Source organism: Trifolium pratense, linkage group LG6 (assembly GCF_020283565.1).
Source record: "Trifolium pratense cultivar HEN17-A07 linkage group LG6, ARS_RC_1.1, whole genome shotgun sequence".
Classification (NCBI taxonomy): Eukaryota; Viridiplantae; Streptophyta; class Magnoliopsida; order Fabales; family Fabaceae; genus Trifolium; species Trifolium pratense.
Window position 1 is genome coordinate 29,183,127 of NC_060064.1, and position 25,615 is coordinate 29,208,741.

Below are 25,615 nucleotides of genomic sequence, written 5' to 3' on the forward strand. Positions count from 1 at the left end.
GTGTGAAGAGAGGAGAGAGAAATAAAAAATAAAATATGATGATGAGAGAGAAAGACGCATAAAAGAAACTGGAGAGAGGACAAAAGTAAAAACAGAACAGATGATCTGAATTCAGTTTTTAATGTCTTTAACATGACCGATTAGATTAGACTGGTGACCCCACTGGTTCTCGGTTTGACCATAACAATTAATTAAATTATAGGCTTAAATGCAGTTTTAACCCCTCGAGGTTTACAATTGCTTGATTTTGGCACCCCGCATTTCAATTGCTTGATTTTAACCATAACGTTTCACAATTGCTCGATTTTAGCCCCAAAATTTCAATTGCTCGATTTTGGCCCCCGAAGTTTACCCCATTTTGCATTTGCTAGCCCCCGTTGACTTTTTTGATTAAAAATTGGTAATGTGAGATTTTAAAATTAAATAAATATTTAAAAACAAATAAAAATGTTTTAAATTTTAAAAAAATGACATTGTTTTTTTTTTAAAAATAAACTATATTTTTTTTATTATATGTAGTTTATAAAATAATTTTGGTATATAAAAAAGTAAAAAATAATTATGAACTATTTTTTAAGAACTTTTTCTTTAAAAAAATAATTATGAAACCTTTTATTAAAAAAACAATTTTTAATACATTTTTATAAAAATAAATATTATTTTAAAACATATTTTTAATTTAAAAACATATTTTATTTATTTTTATTTTTCAAATGTCACATAAGCAATTTTTAGTCAAAAAAGTCAACGGAGGATAGCAAATGCAAAATTGAATAAACTTGGGGGGCCAAAATCGAGCAATTGAAACATGAGGGCTAAAATCGAGCAATTGTGAAACGTAGGGGGTTAAAATCAAGCAATTGAAACGTGGGGGTCAAAACTGCATTTAAGCCTAAATTCTAAATATAAATAATACTACATTCGTTTCAAAATATAAGATCTCTTTGACAAAAACACAAAAATTAAGAAAAAATAGTTTTTGCATTAAATTTGTCAATAATCTACATTCTTTTTACAAAATTATCCTTCAATTATTAAGAGAGAAAATTGATGATATTTTATTTCTCTTCATTTAATTAAGGATATTGTTGTAAAAATTTAGTGAATGCACGTTGAACTTTAAAAACAATCTTATAAAATGGGACAATAAAATTTTATATAAAATTTTCTTATATATTGAAACAGTAGTAAAAAACCAAGTAACCTAATACATCCTTTTTGTCCTGTTTTTCACTTAAAATTTGACACATCGACAAATTTTTCCTTGTCAACTTTTAGCAAATTAACACTAAAAATGGAAATATATAATGTATGGTAAAATTATTTTTTTGACTAATGTATTGTAAAAAATTGTTGATGTGTGTCAAATGGTAAATGTCTCCTACTCCAAGAATAGGAAACCAAAGTGATAATATTACATTTGTATCCTCGAACTATAGCCGTTAAGACAACCATCAAAATAAACGTTATTCAAACTAATTCGACCGTTGGAAAATAAATATATTTCCATTTTTCATTTTTCCTTCTCACTCTTTTTTTCTTCTCCCGTTAACCCTAATTCTCATCTCACACCGCAAAACCAAAACTGAAACAACAACAACAACAACACAAGATCTTAATAGGGTTGTTCGTCGGTGAGAGAAGAACATCAACAAAAATGGTGGAAAGTGAAGAACAAAATCGAAGTCCAGTGATCCGAAAGAAAACGTCGATGGGATCGAATAGCCAAAATGTGATCTCACTTATCAGTCCAAGATTCAAATCTGCTGCTGCTATGGCTGGTTGGGATGAAGAAGCACTTTTACTTGCAACTCTCATTGTTGAAGATACACCTGATAGAGATTCAAAACAGAAGAGGCGTTTTGTTTTGAATTCTAAATCTCCACTCTCCAATTCATCAAGGTAAATAATTGGGATTTTTTTTTTTGTCTTTCATTCTTTCATTTTAATATAACCCATTTGAATTTGAATTTTTTTTTAGGTTAAAGATTGCTTCTTTTTTGAGAATATTCGTTAATTTCATTAGATTTGTTACTGGGTTGATTTTGATCTGAATGCGATTTTTTATTTTTTTTAGATTTATTGTTCCTCATTCAAAAAACCCATTTGAATTTGATATTTATTTTTGTTAAAAATTGGTTCTTTTATGAGAATATTGGTTAATTTCATTAGTTTTGTTATGGAGTTGATTTGAATCTGTTTTTTATTTAAGAATATTTGTTATTTTTTCAAATTATTATCGGTGTTGACGTCTGTGCTGCGTGTCCGGTATGCTGTGTACGTGCTTCATAGTTTGTTACTTAGGTTAGTTACATTAGTTTTGCTATTGGGTTGATTGGAATTTTTTATTTTGTGTTTAGGAAACGCAGAGCTCAGAGGAATCCTCCACAACCAATTATTCTTGATCTCGATGATGAAGAAACTCCCCAAAAGGGTAATTATTATCTTGATTTAGAACTTTCAAAGTGTGTTGTTTTTTAATGATGTGATGCTGTTTTTGATGAACAGATGTTGGTAAAAAGAAGAAAGAAAAGAAAATCTGTGTTACTGAAGAAAGTAAAGTTAAAGAAAAGGAATTGACTCAAAAGGGTATTGATGTCAATTCAACTAGTTCTTCTCTTCCTTGTATGGATAAGCTGAGAGAAGAGCTTTCATGTGCTGTAAGATTCTTGTCATGTTTTAAACTATTTTGCTTCAGTTTCATACTTTTGTTGAGACACCCGACTATGAAGCACCCGACAGTTTGTAAATTAGGTGTGTCCCGTGTCTGTGTTCGTGCTATAGGACACTGATGATTAATTGTTCAATGATCTTATGCAGATTTGTTTAGAGATATGCTTTGAGCCAAGTACCACTCCTTGTGGTCACAGGTATTAAATTCAAACAAAAAATACCTTATTGAAGTTATATATAGTTCTTAATTGAATTTTGTATGTAATTGATTGATAACCATTCATGGTTTTCTTATTGAGATTATTCAATGTTACAGCTTTTGTAGAAAATGTCTGAGATCTGCTGCAGATAAGTGTGGCAAAAAGTGTCCTAAGTGTAGGCAATTGATAAGGTTTGTCTATAGTTTTTATTTTTAACTTTACAATTAGTTATAAAATGTAATGTAAGCAATGTTTTAAATTGGACTTTGTGCTAATTTGCAATCTTATATATGACGAATAATTGTGCACAAGTATGCCCGATGCAGCTGCAATTGCGGTGTCCGTAATTGTGGTTTTGGACTGAAAATTCAAAACATGATTATGCTTATAAGGTGGTTTGTCACATATATTGCAGCAATGGACGATCGTGCACCGTGAACACGGTTCTTTGGAACACAATTCAACTGCTATTTCCTCAAGAAATTGAAGCAAGGAAAGCAGCTGCTGTCACTGAGAATAATAGACAAGCACCAGCGCAGAATCCAATTCCCGAAACAACATTTTACAATAACCAAAGGAATAGAGGTATACAACCATATCCATCAAGTAGGGCTATGAGTTCGAGGAGATATGAAACACCGACAGAGACTGATGAGGATGCTGCATTGGCTAGATTGTTACAAAGAGAAATTGATGGACTGAGCAATCAAAGGGCAATGGCAACAACAAGGGTTTCAAGTGTAAGAGGAAGGACAAGAAGAGGGGTTTCGGCACAAGATGAAGATGCTGCTTTTGCTCTAAGGTTGCAAAGAGAGGAGTTTATGCATGCTTTTAGGGGGAGTAGCAACAACCAGGAGCAATCATCTTCTTCGTCCTCATCATTAGCTAGATCAAATTTGAGGGCAATGGCAACTAGAGCGATGAATATTCGTATTAGAGATCAAAGGATGTAATAATCAAGACATGGGAAATGTAACATTAAATTGTACTAGATGCTGTCATTCTATTTGATTTTTGTGATGATGAATACAGGAATTTTAATAAACATTCTTTTTAATATATCTTGTAAGAGACCGTTCAACGCAATAACTTAATCACAGTACGATAAGTGTGTAGATTGCTGATGTATAATATCAGAGCTAGATTGCCGATATTTATCGGGGAACTAAATTACCAGAGCTAGGTGCTGTTTTTTGCGGTTATTTTTATGGTAAAAATGATAATGCATTTCATTCAAAAACAAAATAACGAATACAAAGGCTAACATCAATGAAAAGATTCAAAGGGATGTTCCTGTCTTGCTAACACGTGAGCGACCTTATTATTTGCCTCCTAAATAACTGAGATTGGTGAAAACGTTCCGGCTTAGCTTACAAAGCTCCCTTGGTAATCTCTAATGCATACACCAATGCCAACCTTATTTAGACTTGTGGAGAAGTATACATCTATGTTACATTTGTATCTTCCAATTTGTGGCTTGGACCATCTAATTGTTGCAGCGGCCGTTTTGGGCCTGACCTGATGTGGTTACACTTCCTACGCATTTTTCCACCCTGTCAACAGATTGATTCCTCGATCACACACAACACTGACAAATTCTTCTTCATTCCTTCATAACTTATTGTTCCTTTGATGCCAAATATTCCATATATATAGCGACACCGAGAATAAAGAAAACTGGTTTACTGTAGCGTTTGAGATGAAGAAAAAGTGCATCTGCAGGAAAAGTGCATCTGCTATAAAGTTTTCGCCAGCAAAAATAGGTTGAATTTGATGCATCAGCCCTCATATTTGCGACACTTGAGTACTGTTGTTCCTACAAAAGAAAAGTGTGCACTATCCTCATGCTCTTCATTACAAATCACATATAGATTGGAACAATTAACACCGTTTTAATTAAGTCGAAATCTTGTTGGAATGCAATTTCTACACAGTCGCCATAAGACATGCATTTTAATTTTAGGTGGAATTCTGGCCTCCAAATAAGGTTCCATTTGTCAGGAACATGGAAATGAGTCATGTCGATATCATTCTCAATTCACTTACGGTACGCGCTCTTGACGGAATACATGTCATTCTTCTCATATCTCCAAAGGTCACCAGAGGTGCTGTTATTTCACTATTATCCTGCAAGATGGCTGCAAATCGTTATGCGAATTTGGTGTACTAAGAACTTCTAGTTATAATTATATGTGAATCTTTTTATGCTTGATTCATTTTGAATGATTTTGGTTGAATTCAAAGTGATTTTCTTTGTCTCCTTTCATTGAGATTGACATGAAATTTGTTAAAATGAATAACTGATCTTATGTTATATGCTGGTTAGGACTCCTCCTTAATACTGGAATTTTATGATATCCAAATAATGAAAAGATTGGTAGCTGCCATTTTGCATGATCTTGTGTTTCTGAGTAAAGTTTTCTCCAACTTATGAAGAATGTTAAGTCAAAGAAACAGAATCAAATTATACATACCAATTTGCATGATCTTGTGTTTCTGAGTAAAGTTTTGGTTGATTTTGTAGGCACAATTTTTATACTACTTATTAATTAGGGCCCAAAACGTAGGTTAGAATCACCCCAATTTGCATGATCTTGTGTTACAACGAGGTGTTGTTTTGTTCGTCATCTTGGTGTGATGTTGTTTGACTCTTACCAGCGTTAGGAGGAAAGAGTTGTGAAAGAAGAAAGTTGTACATGAAGGTACAGTATCCTAAGGTAAGGTTAGTGTTAGAAGTTGTTTTATTATGGTGTTCATGTGATTCAGATGATACCCATCAAAGACATCTCCGTTAATCAGTTTGGTCCCTAAAAAGAGGTCTAAATAGGACCAAACTGATTAGCGGAGATGTCTTTAAGGGATCTATTCGGACTTTTTTTTCTTTAAGGGACCTATTTGGACATTTTTTTCTTTAAGGGACCAATCTGAAACCAAAAATATCTTTAAGGGACCATTTTACTAATTAAGTCCATCATTTTAATTTTGTCACATTATTTATACGTATTTTGTCATTTTATGTTTTTAACTTTAATGTTTTCATAAATTTCTCTTTTTCGTTTTTAACTATGTTGAAATTTGTCACAGTTTTTGACTAAAAATAACAATATTCATTCATTCAAATTATAAAGTATTTCAATCAAAGTAATTACATATTAAAGTTTGCTAAACACTAAAAAGGATGAATCTGCGAATAAAGTCACAACAAGCAAGATAATAACATAATACAGCCTAATGACAAAGCCTACAATTGATATGACAAAATTCAAATACCCAGAATTGTATAATGACAAAGCCTATAATTGACATGGCAAAATTTAAATACCCGAAATAGTCATGTTCTGGACTGGCCAAAGGCCGAATACATTGAAGTCCCAAAAATGCTCCTTCAGGTCCAAGACAACTAACAATAGGACAAGAATAGTTCTTGTATGGTACTATTCCATATCCCACTCCTCACGTGGTGAAATTGTCACTCTTCATGAATATCCATGCGTGAAGCTGCCTATAAATACATATATGCATCAAAACTCAACTTTGCACTCAATTCATACACACTCATCTTGAGTAAACATTGACTTAAGTGTTGGAGTGCTAACGTTTTTGCAGGTATCTTTCCCCCCGGTGCATGAAGCTCTCTACCACCACAAGTAACACCTTAGCCTCACTAAAGGAACTGTTATGTTCTTCCCGTTTAGAGCAAGTCACGTGTCCGGATCTGCAACATTGATGACACCAAAGTCATTGAATTTACATTGACTTTGGTCAAAGAAACAAATTAAATATTCATAATAATTAGTGTAAAAAAAATTCAGAATAATATTATTTTTTTATAATACAAAAATATTGAAAATTTATTAAAATAAGTCATGATAAGTTTAAATTATACTTCAGTGTATTATAAAAAGAAGGCTTAAATGCAGTTTTGCCCCCCTATTTTGATTAAATTGAAATTTTACCCCCCCTGTTTTAAAACACGGACTTTTACCTCCCTCTGTTTTACAATTTTTTGGATTTTGCCCCCCCTAAAATTCTGCTTTCGAGTCACAACTTCAAAGCTTTGCACACAACTCAATTTGGATCAATAATTCACCAAACGGATATCGAAATGACCGTAATCGAGTTATCCTTCCACAGAATTAAACCCCACTAAATTTGAACTTACAAAGAGAGATTAATTACCATTTTAGTGAAGGTATGTCCCCCAAAGCTCTGCACAAAATCTGCTTTCAAGTCACAACTTCAAAGCTTCGCACACAACTCAATTTATATCAATAATTCACCAAACGGATAGCGATATGACCATAATCGAGTTAGATTTCCACAGGATCAAACCCCACTCAATTTGGAGTTACAAAGAGAGATTAATTACAGTTTTAGTGAAAGTCTGTCAAATTACTAATTTTACAGAAATCTACTTATGACCTTCAAATTCAACATCGTCTACCAAACACATCGTAACTCCAAATTTGACGAAATTTAAATGACAACAAGGGTAATTTCGTTAGCTTTCCAGAAATGTAAATAATATTGAAAAATGAGCTGCAGGGTGAGAGACATGACAAAAATACCAGTAGTAGTTCCATACATTAGTTGATTTGGACTGACCTTCACTAAAATGATAATTAATCTCTCTCTGTAACTCCAAATTTAGTGGAGTTTGATTCTGTGAAAAACTAACTCGATTTCGGTCATTTCGGTACCAGTTTGGTGAATTGTGGATCCAAATGGAATTCTGTGCAAAGTTTTGAAGTTGTGACTCGAAAGCAGATTTTGTGCAGAATATATGGGGGACATACCTTCACTAAAACGGTAATTAATCTCTCTTTGTAACTCCAAATTTAGTGGGGTTTGATTTTGTGGAAATATAACTCGATTACGGTTACTTCGATATCCATTTGGTGAATTATTGATTCAAATTGAGTTGTGTGCGATGCTTTGAAGTTGTGACTCGAAAGCAGAATTTTAGAGGGGGCAAAATCCAAAAAATTATAAAACTGTGGGGGTAAAAGTCCGCGTTTTAAAACAGGGGGGTAAAATTCCGATTTAATCAAAACAAGGGGGGCAAAACTGGATTTAAGCCTAAAAAGAATTATACTCTTAAGTATACCTCAAAATAATTACGTATAAATTAGTCCTAAAATGAAATAAAATATTGTTGTGAATTCGTCTTAAAATCACACCAATGAATAACTTGATGTGTGGAGCAATAGAACGGCAACCAAATAATTAAGCGGAATAAGCAATAATAATAATAACCGATAAACAAGATAAAGGAGAAGAAAGAACACAATATTTGTTTACCCAGTTCGGTCCAATAATGACCTAGTCTGGGGGAGAGAGCAGCCCCTCCGTTCCACTATATCAAAGAGTAACGCTACAAAGAAATTCCCAATTGGGTTACAAGAATTAATCCTAATTCTACCCAAATCCCGAATCTCTTCCCGTGGCCAAGAGACTCAATTTGATAAGTGTTTCCCAAGGTGTAATCAATCCCCTTTGCCCAACCCTAGAGTTATACCAAGAGACAACCCCTCTTGTTTCTCTCTAAAACCCTAGCCTTGTGTCGGCGGCAAATCCTAATTGAAAACCCTACATTGTTGCTCCCTTTCTCTCTCACTTTTTCTATGAATAAAGCACTCCCTATTTATAGAAAAATATATGCCAAAAAATTAGTAACAAATCTGTTTTAAAATAAAACAAATCCAAGTCAGAATATCTTCCAAGAAAATATATTTTTTTTTCCCAAAAAATCTTCAAAACATCAAAGATGCAAAAAAGATTCAACAAAGATTTTTCTGACTTCTTGTAACTGAGATTTCAAGGCATATCCAACAATTCTCCACCTTGCCTTTAAATCGATGGTGATCCCATCAACCACCGTGCTGCTCTCTCCATCTTGAATCTTCTATTCAAGATCACCGGATTGTACCTCCCTCTTCATCCTCGGAATGCCTTCCGCTCTCATGAAGATCTTGCATCCCACTACCATAGGATTTTAGGTAGCCCCACAAGATTCACCGCACCCTCTTCAGACTCCGAACTGGTCAAGTCCGTACCACCCTGAAGAAACGCTTGTTCCCCACTATCATCGGCATTTTAGATAGCTTAACAAGCTCCACCATCCCTCTTCAGCCCCCGGATTGTGCCTTTTCCGTCCTCCTGAAGAATCGCTTGCCTCCGACTATCCATGGGATTTTGCGATAGCCCTACAAGCCTTCACCACTCTTCGACCCCGGAATGCCTTCCGTACTTTCGAAGTTTTGCTTGGCTCCAAACCAACCTTGGAATTTTAGGTGGTTCCACAAGCTGCAACATCAAACTCTCCTTGTATCCAACTACCTCCAGCAGTCTCACAAGTTACCAAGTCTGATCACCTGTTGCTTTCAATTGCCTCCCTGAAGATCCTCTCAAGGTCTTGCACTTCTTCAGCCACAATTGAAACATAACCCACAAGGTCTCCATGGTCATCCTCTTTGGTTCAACAATACCACTCTCCTCCCTATCTCCGATTAGATAGCCAAGAGCTAATGTTGACTGTCTACCACTATTGGAAGACTCCACCTCAAACTGAGTTTCCACCAAAGTATACCCACCATGATTTCCACCTTGTAACACGCAAGACCTCTTCAATTCCTCTGAAACATACTTCAAGCTATTGTTAGTCTCCAACAATTCCAGTTCAGTTCAACACCTAGTAAACCTTGTTCACTAGTCCAACTAAACTCATGTCACTAACAGGTCCACCCGAAGTCCCACAACTCAACCACATTATGAGAATCACCACTAGTTATAGATGCATGACCAATAGTAGAACAGACTATCTTTGCATCTAAGTTCAGAAACATACCTCACATTGTGTAAAGAAACTCACGATTGTCAAACTTCGTAAGACAAACTGAACCCATACCTTGAACCTTCAAGCTTTTCGTTTTCAAGGTGAACGAATCCACCTTCAACTAGCTCTAGAGTCTCAAAGTATTCATTCTTTGACCACATGTGATAGGAGCATCAAAAGTCCATGACCCAAATACTCCACCGGTTCCCAACTTCCACTAGCACTTCTACATAATAATAAAGTTGTTGTTTCAGAAGTAACTCGAGTATTATTACCACCGCCTCTCCAGGCCGACCGTCTTCACCATCTCCATTAACTTTTTATCTTCGAGGCACCGGATAACAACACTCCATGTTTTATCCATCATCCCGAACATTAAAATTGCTTCCATCTTCACTTTCCATAATTCCAAATTGCTTTCGGAAAGTCCCTCGATATCCGACTTAGAATCCATGGTGCTCACTTCAAATTGTTCCGATTGCCCCACGGTGGGCGCCAATGTTGTGAATTCGTCTTAAAATCACACCAATGAATAACTTGATGTGTGGAGCAATAGAACGGCAACCAAATAATTAAGCGGAATAAGCAATAATAATAATAACCGATAAACAAGATAAAGGAGAAGAAAGAACACAATATTTGTTTACCCAGTTCGGTCCAATAATGACCTAGTCTGGGGGAGAGAGCAGCCCCTCCGTTCCACTATATCAAAGAGTAACGCTACAAAGAAATTCCCAATTGGGTTACAAGAATTAATCCTAATTCTACCCAAATCCCGAATCTCTTCCCGTGGCCAAGAGACTCAATTTGATAAGTGTTTCCCAAGGTGTAATCAATCCCCTTTGCCCAACCCTAGAGTTATACCAAGAGACAACCCCTCTTGTTTCTCTCTAAAACCCTAGCCTTGTGTCGGCGGCAAATCCTAATTGAAAACCCTACATTGTTGCTCCCTTTCTCTCTCACTTTTTCTATGAATAAAGCACTCCCTATTTATAGAAAAATATATGCCAAAAAATTAGTAACAAATCTGTTTTAAAATAAAACAAATCCAAGTCAGAATATCTTCCAAGAAAATATATTTTTTTTTCCCAAAAAATCTTCAAAACATCAAAGATGCAAAAAAGATTCAACAAAGATTTTTCTGACTTCTTGTAACTGAGATTTCAAGGCATATCCAACAAATATTCAGTGGAAAATGTCAGAATAATATATGTATAGTTTGTTGAGAGAGATATTGTAAAAAATAAATAAAAATTATCGAGAAATATATGTTAAATAGAAAGAAGAGTATATTAGATTTCGATCATCGGCTCCATTGTGGCAACAAAAAAAAAAAGTGGAGTCAAATTGATTTCGTGTACATCTTTTTTTTTTAACAATACGTGTACATCTTTTTTATAATGTTTTTCTTTTTATTTCTTCAAACATGTTTTTCTTTTTATTTTATTCATTTTTTGTATAATTTATTTCGTGTATATCCTTGTACTATCAACAACAAATGTTTAATACTTATTCCGGAAATTGTGGACATACGAGGATTCGGGGATAGTTGTTGTGTATATAAAACTTGGAATTTTCAACCAAAGATTATAAAATGCGTATGGTTGGTAAATGTTATTTTGTTTGTTTCCTCTTTCTTGATTTTTAAGATGAATTTGCTTCCTCCATCTTTTTTTTTTTTTTTTCCAAAAAAACTTCTAATAGTTCTAATCTTCCTTGTAATGATCAACTAAGGGAAGAGCTTTTATGTGCAGTAAGTTAATTTCTTGTCACACTTTCTATTGTTCTAATTTTTCTATTGTTCTAATTTAGGGTCAGTTTGGTTGAGCGGAAAGAAATAGGAAGGAAAGAAAATTACGGATTTCAATGGATGAACTTGGATTAAAGTTAGTTCAAATTCATCAATGTTGGTAAAGAAATAATTAATACTCTTGAAAATATGAAAGGAATCTTATAAAAATGGATAAAAAAAATGTAAAGAAGATTTTATATTTAGGGACGGAGGTACATAGTACAACTTAATTAAATCCTAGTTTTTAATTGATTTTGTGTATATTGATTGGTTCCTGGTTTTTTTTATTGGGAATCTTAAATTTTGCAGCTTAATTTTATAGAAAATGTCTGAAATCTGCTATAATTTCCTGTATATTTGAAACCCCATGTTTGGAATATATAGGACATTGTCTTCAATGTTCACAAGATAAAGAAAAAGAAGTAGTAAGGGTTATATACGTTTCAATATAATCTTTTGTACAAAACTCAATTGATTGTCGATCTTTCTTCATTGTAATGATGTTGAAGCTTAGGTTTTGTGTTTTTTTGTTTTGAGGTCTTATGTAAATGAGTGTTAGTCTATATATATATATATATATATATATATATATATATATATATATATATATATATATATATATATAGGGTTTAGTGTGTCACAAACAATATTATTTTTGTATTGTGATTTTTCCTTTTCTAGCATGAAAGGTTATAAAGTAATAAAAATTTGGTAAAAAATTAGGATGAATTCTTATAATTTATAAATTTTATATGTGACCTCTTACTAAAAGTGTTAAAGGGGCATATTAACGCATTGAGAGACTTTAAATAATTATTTTAAATTTACGATGCCTTTTTAGAACTCTATAAGTTAAGTGTTAAAAACTCTTTAATTGATGTAAGGAGAACATGGGTTTTATAAATAAAAAAGCAATAAAATCATATTCTATTTACAATTTTACATGCTAAAGGTTGGAAAATATGACTAAAATAGTAAAATTTGTTTATATTATGATTATTCTTCTTTCCTTATTTATTGTTTCAACAAGCTTTACTTGTAAGCATTTTTATCTCCATTACAAATTTATTTATTTACTTATAATATTTTATCTCTATTTTAGTAACATTAATTCTTGTTTCTCTTTTTAGATATTCAATGTGCTCATAAAGGTGATTGTCCAAACCTATTTTGCCCATACCCTAAAAGAATTAAGTGTATTAAAGGTTTATGTCTTTGTCAATAATTATAAAGCTCCATAGGTTAAAAGTGGCAGACCCAAGAGACTACACATGCACACTGCTAAAATAATTAATCCATGAGTTGTTATGTAGTTATTGTGATGATAACCAATAATTTAATTTATTTTTTTTAGCTTTTAAATTTTACGAACCTTGTTGTTTTGTACTTTAATATGATGTAATTTAAATGAAATAAAACATCAAAGAATATTATCTAGACCCCAGGGCCTGTATGTCCATTTTTTTTTATTATGATAACTTTTGTGTATATTGTAACATTGAATTGAATTTGATTTTAATGCACAAATTTTAAAGTATAATTTTTATTTTTGATTCCTTAACATGAGTCATAAGTGCACATGTTAACATTCTCCATAAAATTATTACCACATTCAAGTTACCATATTTGATCTCGCAATTAAATATAACTAAATTGAATAGTTGTTATAATAATAAAATAGATTATTTCGTTTTTTCTTCAAAAATACATTATACTCTTTAAAAAGAGTATCAATCCACAAAGACTAATAACAAAAACATGTTTGTGTGTTAGAAAAAGTTGTAAGATGGAGATGGATTTGTTTTGGACATTACTTGATATATATATATATATATATATATGAGGAGTGGTCAAATTACACCGGTGTCACATTTGAGTAATGTTACACCGCTCAATAACGCTTTAACGAATACAAATTTTACAAAATTCACCATTGAATTGAAAGTTTATATCGTATAGATCATCTATGTTAAATTTTATAAAAATTTAAAATCTTTTGATATGTTTTTGTGATAGATCAAAATTGACAGTATTCAATAAAAACACATAAATCGTTAATCTTGATCGGTTTCAATAACATATTAAACAATTTTAGATTTTTGCAAAATTTAACATAGATGATCTATACAATATAAGTTTTCAATCCAACAGTGAATTTTGTAAAATTTGTAATCGTTAAAACGTTATTTAGCGGTGTAACATTACTCAAATGTTACACCGGTGTAAGTTATATGTGTTGGCGTGAATATAATCTGCACACTTATAATAAATGGTTATTAGATAATTTTTTTTTTCTATCATCAAAACACCAATAGTAAGTATTGAGTCTGAGAGCATCATCATTAATTTCAGTAATCTTGAAATTACTTGCTATTTTTAGAAATTATGCCTTAAGTGCAAGTGTGGATCATCAATAGCAGCATCGGAAAATTACCAACAGTTTGTAGAATTTGGAACGTCATTTTTTTAAATTCAAACTGTGCAGCAATAATCTCTGGTCTGATGATACCAATATTGTTCATAACGTTAGGATTAAAAACAGTATAATCTCTAATATATTATGTGCTCTGCAATTTGCAATGCCAATTATGTCTGGCTTTGCAACGGCTCCTTCTCCTTCTTGGGTCATTTCCTCTTCTTGAGAATATCATCTTCTTCAAGTAAAGCTTCAATAGTATGCACACCAATTACAATACGCTCTATATTCAGCAGTGAGTAACTTGTGCATGCAGAACAAATTAAGTATGAAATAAACTACAAATATAAATTGAATGTAAAAATGAAATTGAACCGTACAATCCCAACAACGGCGCCAAAAAATGGTTGCATTCAAAACATGTGCAAGTATACACAATCAAATCTATAAGAAATGATAAGAAAGCGTATTGTACCCACATAGATTGTTTAAGGAAATATTATTCCAATTAACATACAAAATAGTTCTTAGCTTAATTAAGAGCAAAAAGGTAACCAAATAACATTTGGGGTTTCAAAAGTTAAAAGGAAAATAATTATAAAGGTTTGTGAAATTGAAGTTGGAAGTGTGTTGGAATAATGATTCATTCAACTACAATTCTAATGTTATTGACCGATAAATGGTGTCATGATCATCAGTGAGCAAAGTTAAACCTTGTTATGTATGTCTACAACGTAAGAATATGAAATGACGGATAAGTTGTTCATATGTCTAGGTTGGTGATGACAGTCAATTATATGATGTTTTTAGTAGTAATTTAGGTAGTTTTAATAGCAGTTGAAGCCCAAAAGCAAGCAAATACCTGGAAAAGTGAAGTTACTTGGCCCGGAAGCAAGAAAACTGGAAAAAAGCAGCAAAAAAGGGCAAAAACGTAATAAACAGCGCGCACCATCGTACCCACGATGAGATCCGGCTTGGCGCGATGAGAAAGCGGTTTAAATTGAAGAAAATCTACAACAAATCTTTCCCATCGTACCACGATATGATCCATCGTGGCCACGATGAGGCAAAATTACACACCATCATGGCCACGATGGGTGCAATGGACGCGCAGAAAAGCCCAAAACCCAGTTGAAAAACTATAAATAGAGCATTCCTCCTCCACTATTATTCATTTAGAAATATTCAAAGACATTGAATATTCACTCTAGAGTTAGGAGAACTATAAGGAGGAGGCAAAGAGGCCAAAGAACTTCAAGGCCAATAAGGTTATTTTCTTTCTGTCTTTGTAATTTATTTTTTCTAGGTTAGGTGGAGTCAAGGAACTCCCTTACGAATGCTTGGTTTTGTATAATTTGGGTATAAATTCAATTGTTTCAAATTTCAAACTCTTTTATCGTCTGGTTTTATATTTATTTTAATACCGATCACATTAGATTAAAATCTAAGGAGCTAGTGGATATCGCATAGGAAACGAAGCTAGTAAACCCGAACGAAAGACGATGTGCTATGGCCAAGATGAGACCATTAAATTCAGTATCTGAATCTTAGTATAGGATTAGAATGAACGATAATTTCTACCTGAGGCAGAGTTAGGACTAGTTAGAGGCACGCGTGACAGCTTGTGACACATGGAGCCTTAAAGGTAATGATACCAACGTTTTTAACAAAAAATGTGGAACCGGCGACAAGGTTATTTAAGCAAAGTAAAGGTAACCCTAACTAGGCTCTAAACAATTTGTAATAGAAATATGGAACGAGTGCTTATGAACCTATTTTTAATTGTCTAATTCCTGATATAGGGAAACAAGGGAATAACCACCAAGCAGGTGTAAGGGAGGGATTCGACCACACTTAACCATCCCACGTGCACACACACGCACCATTTACTTTTACAATCATTTAATTTCCTGCAATTTACTTTTCTGCACTTTAATTATTGCAATTTATTTTATAATCAGCACAACTATATCCAAACACCAAAGCGAATGCAAAAACATTCCTAAGCGAAACTAGTAATTTTGGCACAATCCCTGTGTAGAACGATAAACTTATCACTTTATTATTTGGTACCGATTTTGTGCACTTGCAGAACCACCGTCAATTGGCTTAATTCAGTTCACTTCAATTTAAATCTGCTTTGTTTCTGACTATGACTTTAACGCTGATGTCTAAATCATTAAGTAAGAAGTATGTGTTCATCCTCTACTTAACTATATTTCTTAATTTACATTTATTACTAGATCTCATAATAATAAACTTGTGTTCAGATCTAAGTTGATCAAACGTATTATAAGAAATAAAGATGCACAAAACAACATAATCATTTCACATGAATAACACATTGGACTTGCATTGAACTTCACATAATTCCAATAACAAGAGTTTTAGCCCATGATAAACTTAACAATACATACAACCAAAATCATAGATTTACGCATCATAAAAAAGTTTAGAAGTGTAACATAAGAAGAACAACAACCAAAGATAAATCTATGATATTTTTGTTGTGATTTTCCCTTTTTTAGCATGAGTTATCAATGTGTCAAAATCATAATATGAGTTATCGGTGTGTCACAATATTATTTTTGTTTTGTGATTTTGCCTTTCCTAGTATGAAGGGTTATAAAATAATTAAAATTTGGTAAAAAAAATATAAGTATGAATCATACGATTTGTAAATTTTATGTAACCTCCTTACTAAAGCTGTTAAAGGGGTATATTAATGCATTGGTTATACTTAAGAGACATTTAATAATTATTTTAATTTTAGGAAGTCTAATCATTTTAGAACTCTATAAATGTTAAAAATTATTTATTTGATGCAAGGAGAATTTGAGCTTTATATATCAAAAAGCGATAAAATCATATTCTATTTATACATGCAACAGTTGTAAAATATGAATAAAATTGAAAAGTTTGTTTATAATATAATTATCCTTCTTTCCCTATTTCTTGTTTCAACAAGCTCTCAAGGTAAATAATTTTATCTCCTTTGCAAATTTCCTTCCATTCTTCCTACACAATATTTTAGCTCATTTTAATAATATTAATTTTTGTTTCTCTTTTTAGATATTCGATGTGTCTTACCAAAACGAAAAAATATTCATTGTCTTCGTAAAGGTGATTGTCCATACAATTTTTGCCCATATCCTACAAACACAAAGTGTATTAATGGTTTTTGTCATTGTAGTAATTAATTAAATATAAAGCTCTATAGGTACCTATGAGTTGTAATGTAGTTATTGTGGTAACTAATAATTTAATTTTCTTTTAACTTTTAAAATTTCATGAACCTTTTTTGTACTATAATATGATGCAACTGAAATGAAATAACGCATCAAAGAATATTATTTATACTCTCGTCTCCATTTGTCCCTTTTTTTAATGAAAGATAGTTGTTGACTAGCAAGTGCACTAGTTTATCGCTCAAGTAGTAATAAAGATCGAACCTCGAGGATTGTGTTAACTAATACAATGGCAAATCGAATCATTCTTAGTTATAAGTACAAAGATTGGGGGTGTTGCATATCACAATCTTTCAACCACAAATCAATTAAAAGCAAATGAAAGTTGAAGATTTTGTGATGTGCGAGGAGAGTGTCTCTGTTGAAGATTTTGAAGGATGAATGCTATTGTAGAAAAATTCAGATCTTGATAATTTAAGTCTATAAATCTTGAAATTTAAAATGATTGGTGATTTTGTTTTTCTTTCACCATAGTGAAGAAGAAGGAGAAAAAAAATAATTGAGTGTGATTTTTCAAAAAATAAACAATGAGAGTTGATATAGTGTTGAGGGTCCATGATAAGATCTTGCGAGATAATTTGACCTAAAAATTAAAATATGTGGTGCACCATACAAGACATGAGAATATCTTTTATGTTAGAATAAACATTTTAATATAAGTGGGAGAATAGGAAAGAAAATGTGATATTTTTTAATTGATATTAAAGGAGAATCCAATAATACACATAATATTCTTTGATACTTTATTTCATTTCAGTAGCATCATATTATTTTATTATAGCACATAATAATAAGGTCCGTGAAATTTGAAAGCTAAAAGAAAATTAAATTAATGGGTGTCACATAACAATAGCTACATAACAACTCATAGAATAATTAATAACGACATACACACTTATTTTTAAGACACCTCGGTTTAGAAGGATATGGGCATCGTAGCTCGATACAATCTTTAGCATAAACACATTCATGTCCCACTATAATGTAAAAAAGTGAGAAAATAAAATTTTATTAAAATGGAATAAAATAGTTTGTACGAAGGAAATAAGGAAATTTGTAAGGGAGATAAAAATGCTTACATTTAATACTTGTTGCAACAAGAAATAGGGAAAGAAGAATAATCATAACACAAATAAACTTGATAATTTTAAACATATTTTCCAACCTTTGCATGTATCAAATAGAATATGATTTTATCACTTTATAATTTATGAAACTTATGTTCTCCTTACATTAATTAAATAGTTTTTAGCACTTATAAAGTTATAAAAAGAATTTATAAAATTTTAATAATTACTAAATGTCTCTTAAATTCCACAATGTGACAATATACCCCTTTAGCACATTTAACATCTCACTTTAATTATTAGTAATGAAAATAATTCGAGTTTCGTATAGAACAATGACTTAATTAGAAGAAATTTGTTGAATACAAATACACATGATTTATTTATGAATGGGACCCGCACATACAATCACTCACTCACTTTCATTAACCTTAAACAATTAATCATATCATCATCTAAGTCCAATTATAAAACTATCGGTCATGTTAACTTGTGCCCTAAGGGCACATGTTAAGCTACCTAAAAATAGAAATATAGCATTTAATGATACAAAGAATTTAATGTTTAGATAATTGAATACACCACAAGTTCAATAAATTTTTTCCATATTTATCTTCTTAACATGTGCCCTTAAGGGCACAAGTTAACATTCTCCTAAAACTATATATATCGGGCATCGCATTCAATCTCTTCAATACCAAGTTTGTAGGACATTTTTGTCATGCAAATTCTTTCGTTGTGTAAAACTTTTTAGAAAACTCTAAAAAAAACATTGTCTTATGGTATCTTTAGACAACACTTTTACTTGATTATGAAGCGTTGTCTAAACTTTTAACAGCACCAAAATAAACAGCACTTTATAAACGCCATCTAAAATCTTTTTTGGCATAGTGAGAAAAGTTTACAAACATTAACCATGATTTTAGCTTTACTTATTTTCAATATTTAAGTTAGCCAAAAGGGAAATTCAAGTAAATGTTAAGTATGGACTTTATAGATCATGTAAGTTTTCACCGGGACGGGTTATGTTAGATAATCAATGACTTAAGTTATTAATTTAATTAGGTCATCATATATTACAACGATGGTTAAGGTTACGTCATCGGAGTTATTAGCTTTTGCTAACTAATAGGATTCCAGTCTATTAATAATCTAGTTATTTATGTTAGTCAGGCGAAGACTAACCTACATTATTATCAGGCTTACGTAGTAGGCCTCCAAGATCAGCTCAACCTAAAGTGTCCTTGAGTTTAAAATGAACAAGATAATTAATATATGATATACCTATGTTTTATGTAAATTATGTTAATCAATTAGTATGTGATGATCAACTAATTAGTTATGATCCCGGGTGACTATTAACCATTAGTTAGGGTAGTAAGAACTCACTGAGGCTTTAGAGTCTCAATCAACTCATTTCATTTTTTAGGTACGTAGGTTTTTCGTGGTAAGAAAACTAAGGAGTAGGCAAGCGGGAGTTTCCTGGAGATTTATTTAGTTGTTTAGTACTTCGTCTAACATTATTTTTTGTTCTATTTTGCAAGACTGTTGTAATGAATTGATTTCGCGACAAATGATTCATGGCGGATCGTACCATGCTCTAGATACCATGTTAACAATATAGATATACAAATAGGAAAAGAGAAAGACGGCTAGGGTTTCAATAGAATACCCATAGCTTGACATTACAAAAAGGTTACTATAGAATATATAATAAAACCTAATGGACTCTAAACTAATATCCCCAATAACATAGACTAATTATTTTATTATCTAACAAAAATAACTAAAACCAGACAACAAAAGAGTTTGAATAGAAATAACTAATATTTATAAATATTATAAATAATACAACCAAGCATTCGTAAGGGAGTTTCTCGACTCCACCTAATTTAGGAAAAATAAATTACAAAGACAGAAAGAAAAGAACCTTGTTAGCCTTGGAGTTCCTTGGCCTCCTTGCCTCCTCCTTATAGTTCTCCTAACTTTATTGTGAATATTGAACAAGTCTCAATATCTCTGAATATATCATTGTGAAGGAGGAAGACTCTATTAATAGTTTTACAATTGGGTTTGGGCTTTTTCTGCGCATCCATCGCACCTATTGTGGCCACGATGGCGTGTAATTTTGCCTCATTGTGGCCACGATGGATCCTATCGTGGTGCGATGGAAGATTTCTTCAGGATTTTCTGCGTATTTTACAAGTCATCATCGTGTCACGATGACAAGCCATCGTGCCACGATGGTAAAGATTTTCAACATATTTTCTTCAATTTTATCCGTTTCTCATCGCGCCACGCCCAGACTCATCATGGGTACAATGGTGAGCTTCTTAATTCCATTTTTTGCCAATTTTTTCCGGTTTTTTCCACTTTTCTTGTTTCTGGTCCTTGTGTCTTCATTTTTTCCGATATTTACTTGATTTTGGTCTTTATTTACTATAAAAACTACTCTAACCTAGTTTTAATAACTCAAAATCGCACTCTCCTTCATCTCTCAAAATCACGTTCGCTCCAAAATCGCTCATCTCCAAAATCGCTTTTCTCCAGAATCGGCTTCGATCTCTCCATAATTGCTTCTCGATTCAGAATCGCAAAATTTCAGAATCGCTTCTCGATCCATAATCGCAACTCGATCTCACACCAGAATCACTTCGTCGGAATCGCTTCGTCACTTCGTCAAAATTAATTGCTTCTCGATTCAAAATATATTTTATTTAATTTTTGTTTCTAATTTTATTTAAAGAAAGAAAAAAAAATACAGTTTTTTTTTTATTACTACTACTACTACAAGGGTCATTGTATTAATTCCGGAAGTCAAAGTGATGAACACAATACCAAGTTTTCAAAAAAAAAAAGTGATGAACGCAAAAGGACCCAACACGTGCATGACATCAAGAAAATTTTTTTTGTACCCCAACATTTATCACTTTACCCCTACAAACCAACCAATATTCTCATTTTACCCCTTCAAAAAAACTTAAAAAATGAGTTTTGAATATTTGCAATGGTTTAACCGTGGCTAAATGAAAATTTTCCGGAACACTTTCCACTAAGTTTGCCGGCAACCAAATGCAAACCGAAACAGTTAAAAAAGTGTTCCAAAAAGAATTAGCCACGGTATAACCGTAGGAATCTGGAAAATTTTGCGTAGCAAAAAATAGCTCATATATATCTCTTCAAGAATTGAGTTATGGCAACATTTGAGAGCGAGTGGAATTGGAACCACTTGTACTTGGTATGAAACAAAGTAAAGTGAATTGTTATTATTGTTGTTGGAATTTGGAGATAGAGCAATGTTATTGATTCCATAGTTAAGTTAGGTTGTTGAAAAGGGACATATGAACCTCCTAATCCAACCATATCAGAAGAAGGTATGAGGCGATTGTTGATTTTTCAAGTGGATGATAATTGCAGTTATCTATAGGAATAGAATTTGGATTTTGTGTGTCATCAAAAATTTCATGTTCTGGTTTTTTATGTCATGAATGAAAGACGACATAAGGGACAAATTTTCCATATTTTAATATTTGCCACGGTTTAACCGTGGCTAACTCTTTTCGGAATACTTTTTCCAATTGTTCCGGTTTATACTTGTTATCGGAAAACGTACGGGAAAGTGTTCCGAAAATTTTCCATTTAGCCACGGTTAAACCGTGGCAAATGTTCAAAACTCATTTTTTAAGTTTTCTAACATGGGTAAAATGGGAATATTGGTTTGTTTGTAGGGATAAATGGATAAATATAGGGGTAGAAAAAAAAATTCATGACATCAACGAAAAGTGGGAAGTTTTTAACAACTTTAAAAAACCACACTCTTTTCAATGTAAGAAACATGGGATCCGCACTAATTTATTCTCCCTTGGTATAGGCTCTGTTCGACAAAAATAGCAGTTGGTTGATAAGCTAATTTATAGCTGATAGTTGATAGCTTCTAGCTGATGACTGATGACTTATGGCTGATAAGCTAATTGAAGTGTTGGGTAAAATAAGCGGTTCAACTGACTGATAAAAGTAAAATGACATAAAAGGTCATTCTTAATATATAATAAAATCTCTTGTAATTTTTTTATAAAATCTATATCTAATTAATATTTAAGATACTTCAAATTTATTAATTTAATATATCTTTTATATATTATTAAATTAAATATTATTCTTTGAAATTTTGTTTTAAATTTATTTTCATTTCAATGATTATACTTTATAAAAAAGATTAAAAATAACATTTTTTAGGTTTTATAACAAACAAATTGCGTAAAAAAATATTTTTTAGGTTTTATAATAAACAAATTTATTTAACAACTTTTAGGTTTTTATAACAAATATAGGTTGCGTAAAAAAAAAACAAATATAGTTACGTACATGTAATAACAATCAATTTCCTTATACTGAGTAACATATATATAAAAGGATAAATCAAAAGTAATGATACAGTAATATTAGTATAAAAATAAAACGGTGATAATATAGGGATACTTACAACAACGTTTAAGGGATAAAAATAGGGACAAGCGTAAAAAAATAATACGGTATATAACATACTTATTTTGATTTCAATTGTAATCAATTTTAAAGGATAAATCTATTTAAGATATAATTATAAGGGTAAAATTGGAAGAAAAAATGATAAGTTAGAAGCTATAAGCTCATAAACTACTTGAAATAACTTCTGGAAAATAAGATATAAGTTAGTTAAATAAACTATAAGCTTTTTCTGAAAAGACTGTTACCAAACAAGTCTTTTAGCTTATAAGTGATAAGACATAAGCTATAAGATAGCTTTTTTGGCTTACCAAACATATATTTTTTAAAAAAAATTCTTCGGAATAAAGTTCACATTATTATGTTCCTGGTATAACTAATCTTCGGATAAATTTTTGCATCCATAAAATAAACACATACTAAAATAATACTTTAGAAATCCAAAAAAAAAATAAAAAATACTTTAGATTAAATGGGTACAGAACAAGCTATCTTTTTTGGGGATGAGAGAAGAGATTTGCTTATGAAAAAATGGATAATGAAATTTTCGATTTTGAACAAAAAATCAAATATATTTTTGTTGCTTCTCAATTTATTTGTTCATTAATGGAAAAATCAAATATATTTTTGTTTCTTATAAATATATTTTGTACTAATTACTCTTGGCCTTCATTGATTTCGTATGCAATAGCTAGCAGTAAAAGGACATAAATTTTCTTTTGAGAATTATATTTAGGCATGATTACTTAAATATAATTTTTCCCTTCAAATTCAATTAATAAACAAATTCAAAATAAATGGCTATTTGATGCGGAAGGAAAGAGTGAGGAGATTTGTTGAAGATTTTGAACGATGGATGCCATTGTAGAGAAATTCAGATCTTGATAATTTAAGTCTATAAATTTTAAAACAATTACTAATTTTGTTTTTCTTTCACCATAGTGAAGAAGAAGAAGAAGAAAGAAAAAATTGAGTGTTTGTTTGTCAAAAAAATAAATAATGAGTTTGATATGTTGTGGGTCCATTTGATTTTTTATCAACGGCAAATAAATAAATTATACTCTCTCCGGTTTTATATATAAGAAATATTTTACGTTTTAGATTCATTGTAAAATTGATGTATCTAGATAATAATATAGTCTAAATACATCAATTCTACAATGAATCTAAAAAGTCAACTTTTTCTTATATATAGGACGGGAGAGAGTATTATATAAATATAAAAACGAAAAAAAGTACAAGAGAAAGTTTAGGAAAATAAAAAGTACTCCCTCCGGTCCTTTTTAAAAGGAACACTTAGGGCAAAAAATTTGGTCCTTTTTATAAGAAACTTTGACCAATTTTCAAATGTTTTAAATGTTCAATTTCACTTATGCCCTTATTTATTATGAGAGAGAATTTAAAAATAAGTAAGTTAGTTGAATAAAGAGTAATTAAATAAGGGTATACATTAATAAATTTAAATTTATAAGAGTATTAAATGAAAATAACTATGTTAAATGTGCTTCATTGGTCTGTGTGATTTTTTCAAAGTGTTCCTAATAAAAAGGACCGGAGGGGGTATCAGAAGTAATCTCTCCAAGAATCCAACTATCTCTAAGATAAAATTGAAGGAAAACAAGGAGGCACACCACCAACAAACTAGTACCCCTCAATTGTACCACTACGGGAAGAAGAAAACTCCTCAAAAAAAGAGAGAAACAAGAATCAACCACAGATAGGATAAAGCAACAAAATTACCTTGAATCTCATGAAGTGTTGAGTGTCATGGTAATATCTTGTGGGATAGTTTGATTTAACAATTAAATAAGTGGTGCACATACAAGACACGAGAATGTCTTTCATGTTAGGATAAGCATTTTAGTATAAGTGGGAGAGTAGGAAAGAAAATGCGATATTCTTGAATTGATATTAAGGGAGAATCATACAAATATTCTTTGAAACTTTATTTTATTTGATTATTTCTATAGAATCATATTATATTACAGTATATAGTATATAACCACACGTCCTTTGTTAAAAAAAAAAAAAAAAAAAAAACGGTCCGTGAAATATTTAAAGGTAAAAAAATTATTATTGAGTGGCATCACAATAACTCATTGAATATTATAGTAGTGTGTTTGTTTATTCTCACAAACTTACCACTCATAATATATATATGGGTCATGCTAAACAGTGCTCCTGGGGCACTAGTTAAGCATACTAAAAAAGGAAACAAATGATAAAGTTAATGATGAGAGAGAATAACTTTTCACATCATTAAAACATTGAATGCACAATTTACGAGATAAAACTTCTATATATGTATCCTTAACTAGTGCCCCGGGGGCACTGTTTAGCATTTTCCTATATATATATATGGAGCTTGATAATTAACGACATACACATAAATTTCTACGACACCTCGCTTTAGTAGGATATATGCAATTAATTACTGGTTTACAATCACCATCATAAACACATTCAGGTCCCACTATAATGTAAAAAGAGAGAGAAAAGGATTAATTTTACTACATGAGATAAAATACTGTATACAAGTAAAGACTGAAATTTGCAAAGGAAATGAAAATGCTTACATGATTTAATACTTGTTGCAACAAGAAATAGGGGAAGAAGAATAATCATAACAAAAGTAAATTTGACAATTTTAGTCATATTTTCCAACGTTTACATGTATTAAATAGAATATATAATTTTATCACTTTTAATTTATAAGACTTATGTTCTCATTACATTAGTTAGTTTTTAGCACTTATATATAGAGTTATAAAAAGAATTTTTAAAATTTTAATAATTATTAAATGTCCCTTAAGTACAACAATGTGTTAATATGCCCCTTTAAACATTTACAAATCAAAAGAATTTATACTTTTTTTTTCAAAAGTTTCATTATTTTATA

At 31.4% G+C, this 25,615-nt stretch overlaps 1 protein-coding gene and 3 long non-coding RNA genes across 5 annotated transcripts; 3 read left to right on the forward strand and 1 right to left on the reverse strand.

Moving 5' to 3' along the window:
* Positions 1-1,167: 1,167 nt before the first annotated feature.
* Positions 1,168-3,932, forward strand: LOC123888890 (E3 ubiquitin-protein ligase rnf168-like). 2 transcript variants are annotated; one of them, XM_045938051.1, is made up of 6 exons: positions 1,168-1,902; positions 2,370-2,434; positions 2,509-2,660; positions 2,821-2,870; positions 2,990-3,064; positions 3,289-3,932. In XM_045938051.1, the coding sequence occupies exons 1-6, from the start codon at positions 1,658-1,660 to the stop codon at positions 3,824-3,826; spliced, it is 1,125 nt and encodes a 374-aa protein (XP_045794007.1). In that variant the 5' UTR covers positions 1,168-1,657; the 3' UTR covers positions 3,827-3,932. The 2 variants fall into 2 exon arrangements, with proteins under 2 accessions (XP_045794007.1, XP_045794006.1); XM_045938050.1 differs by having other exon boundaries at positions 1,173-1,902; positions 2,361-2,434.
* Positions 3,933-12,267: 8,335 nt separating this feature from the next.
* LOC123888892 lies at positions 12,268-12,939 on the forward strand. Its single transcript, XR_006802346.1, has 2 exons — positions 12,268-12,538; positions 12,631-12,939. It is a non-coding gene; the product is annotated as an uncharacterized LOC123888892 (long non-coding RNA).
* A 3,029-nt stretch (positions 12,940-15,968) lies between these two features.
* LOC123888893 lies at positions 15,969-17,225 on the forward strand. Its single transcript, XR_006802347.1, has 2 exons — positions 15,969-16,892; positions 16,989-17,225. It is a non-coding gene; the product is annotated as an uncharacterized LOC123888893 (long non-coding RNA).
* A 345-nt stretch (positions 17,226-17,570) lies between these two features.
* On the reverse strand, positions 17,571-18,384 carry LOC123888894. The gene is made up of 2 exons (XR_006802348.1): positions 18,244-18,384; positions 17,571-18,141 (listed from the first exon to the last, which is right to left on the reverse strand). It is a non-coding gene; the product is annotated as an uncharacterized LOC123888894 (long non-coding RNA).
* Positions 18,385-25,615: the final 7,231 nt, after the last annotated feature.

Bases quoted from the DNA above. Each gene is read 5' to 3' on its own strand.
- LOC123888890 (XM_045938050.1), top strand. From the start codon at position 1,658: ATGGTGGAAAGTGAAGAACAAAATCGAAGTCCAGTGATCCGAAAGAAA. The intron at 2,661-2,820 runs GTAAGATTCTTG...GATCTTATGCAG, and splicing joins GAGAAGAGCTTTCATGTGCT to ATTTGTTTAGAGATATGCTT. The intron at 2,871-2,989 runs GTATTAAATTCA...TCAATGTTACAG, and splicing joins ACCACTCCTTGTGGTCACAG to CTTTTGTAGAAAATGTCTGA.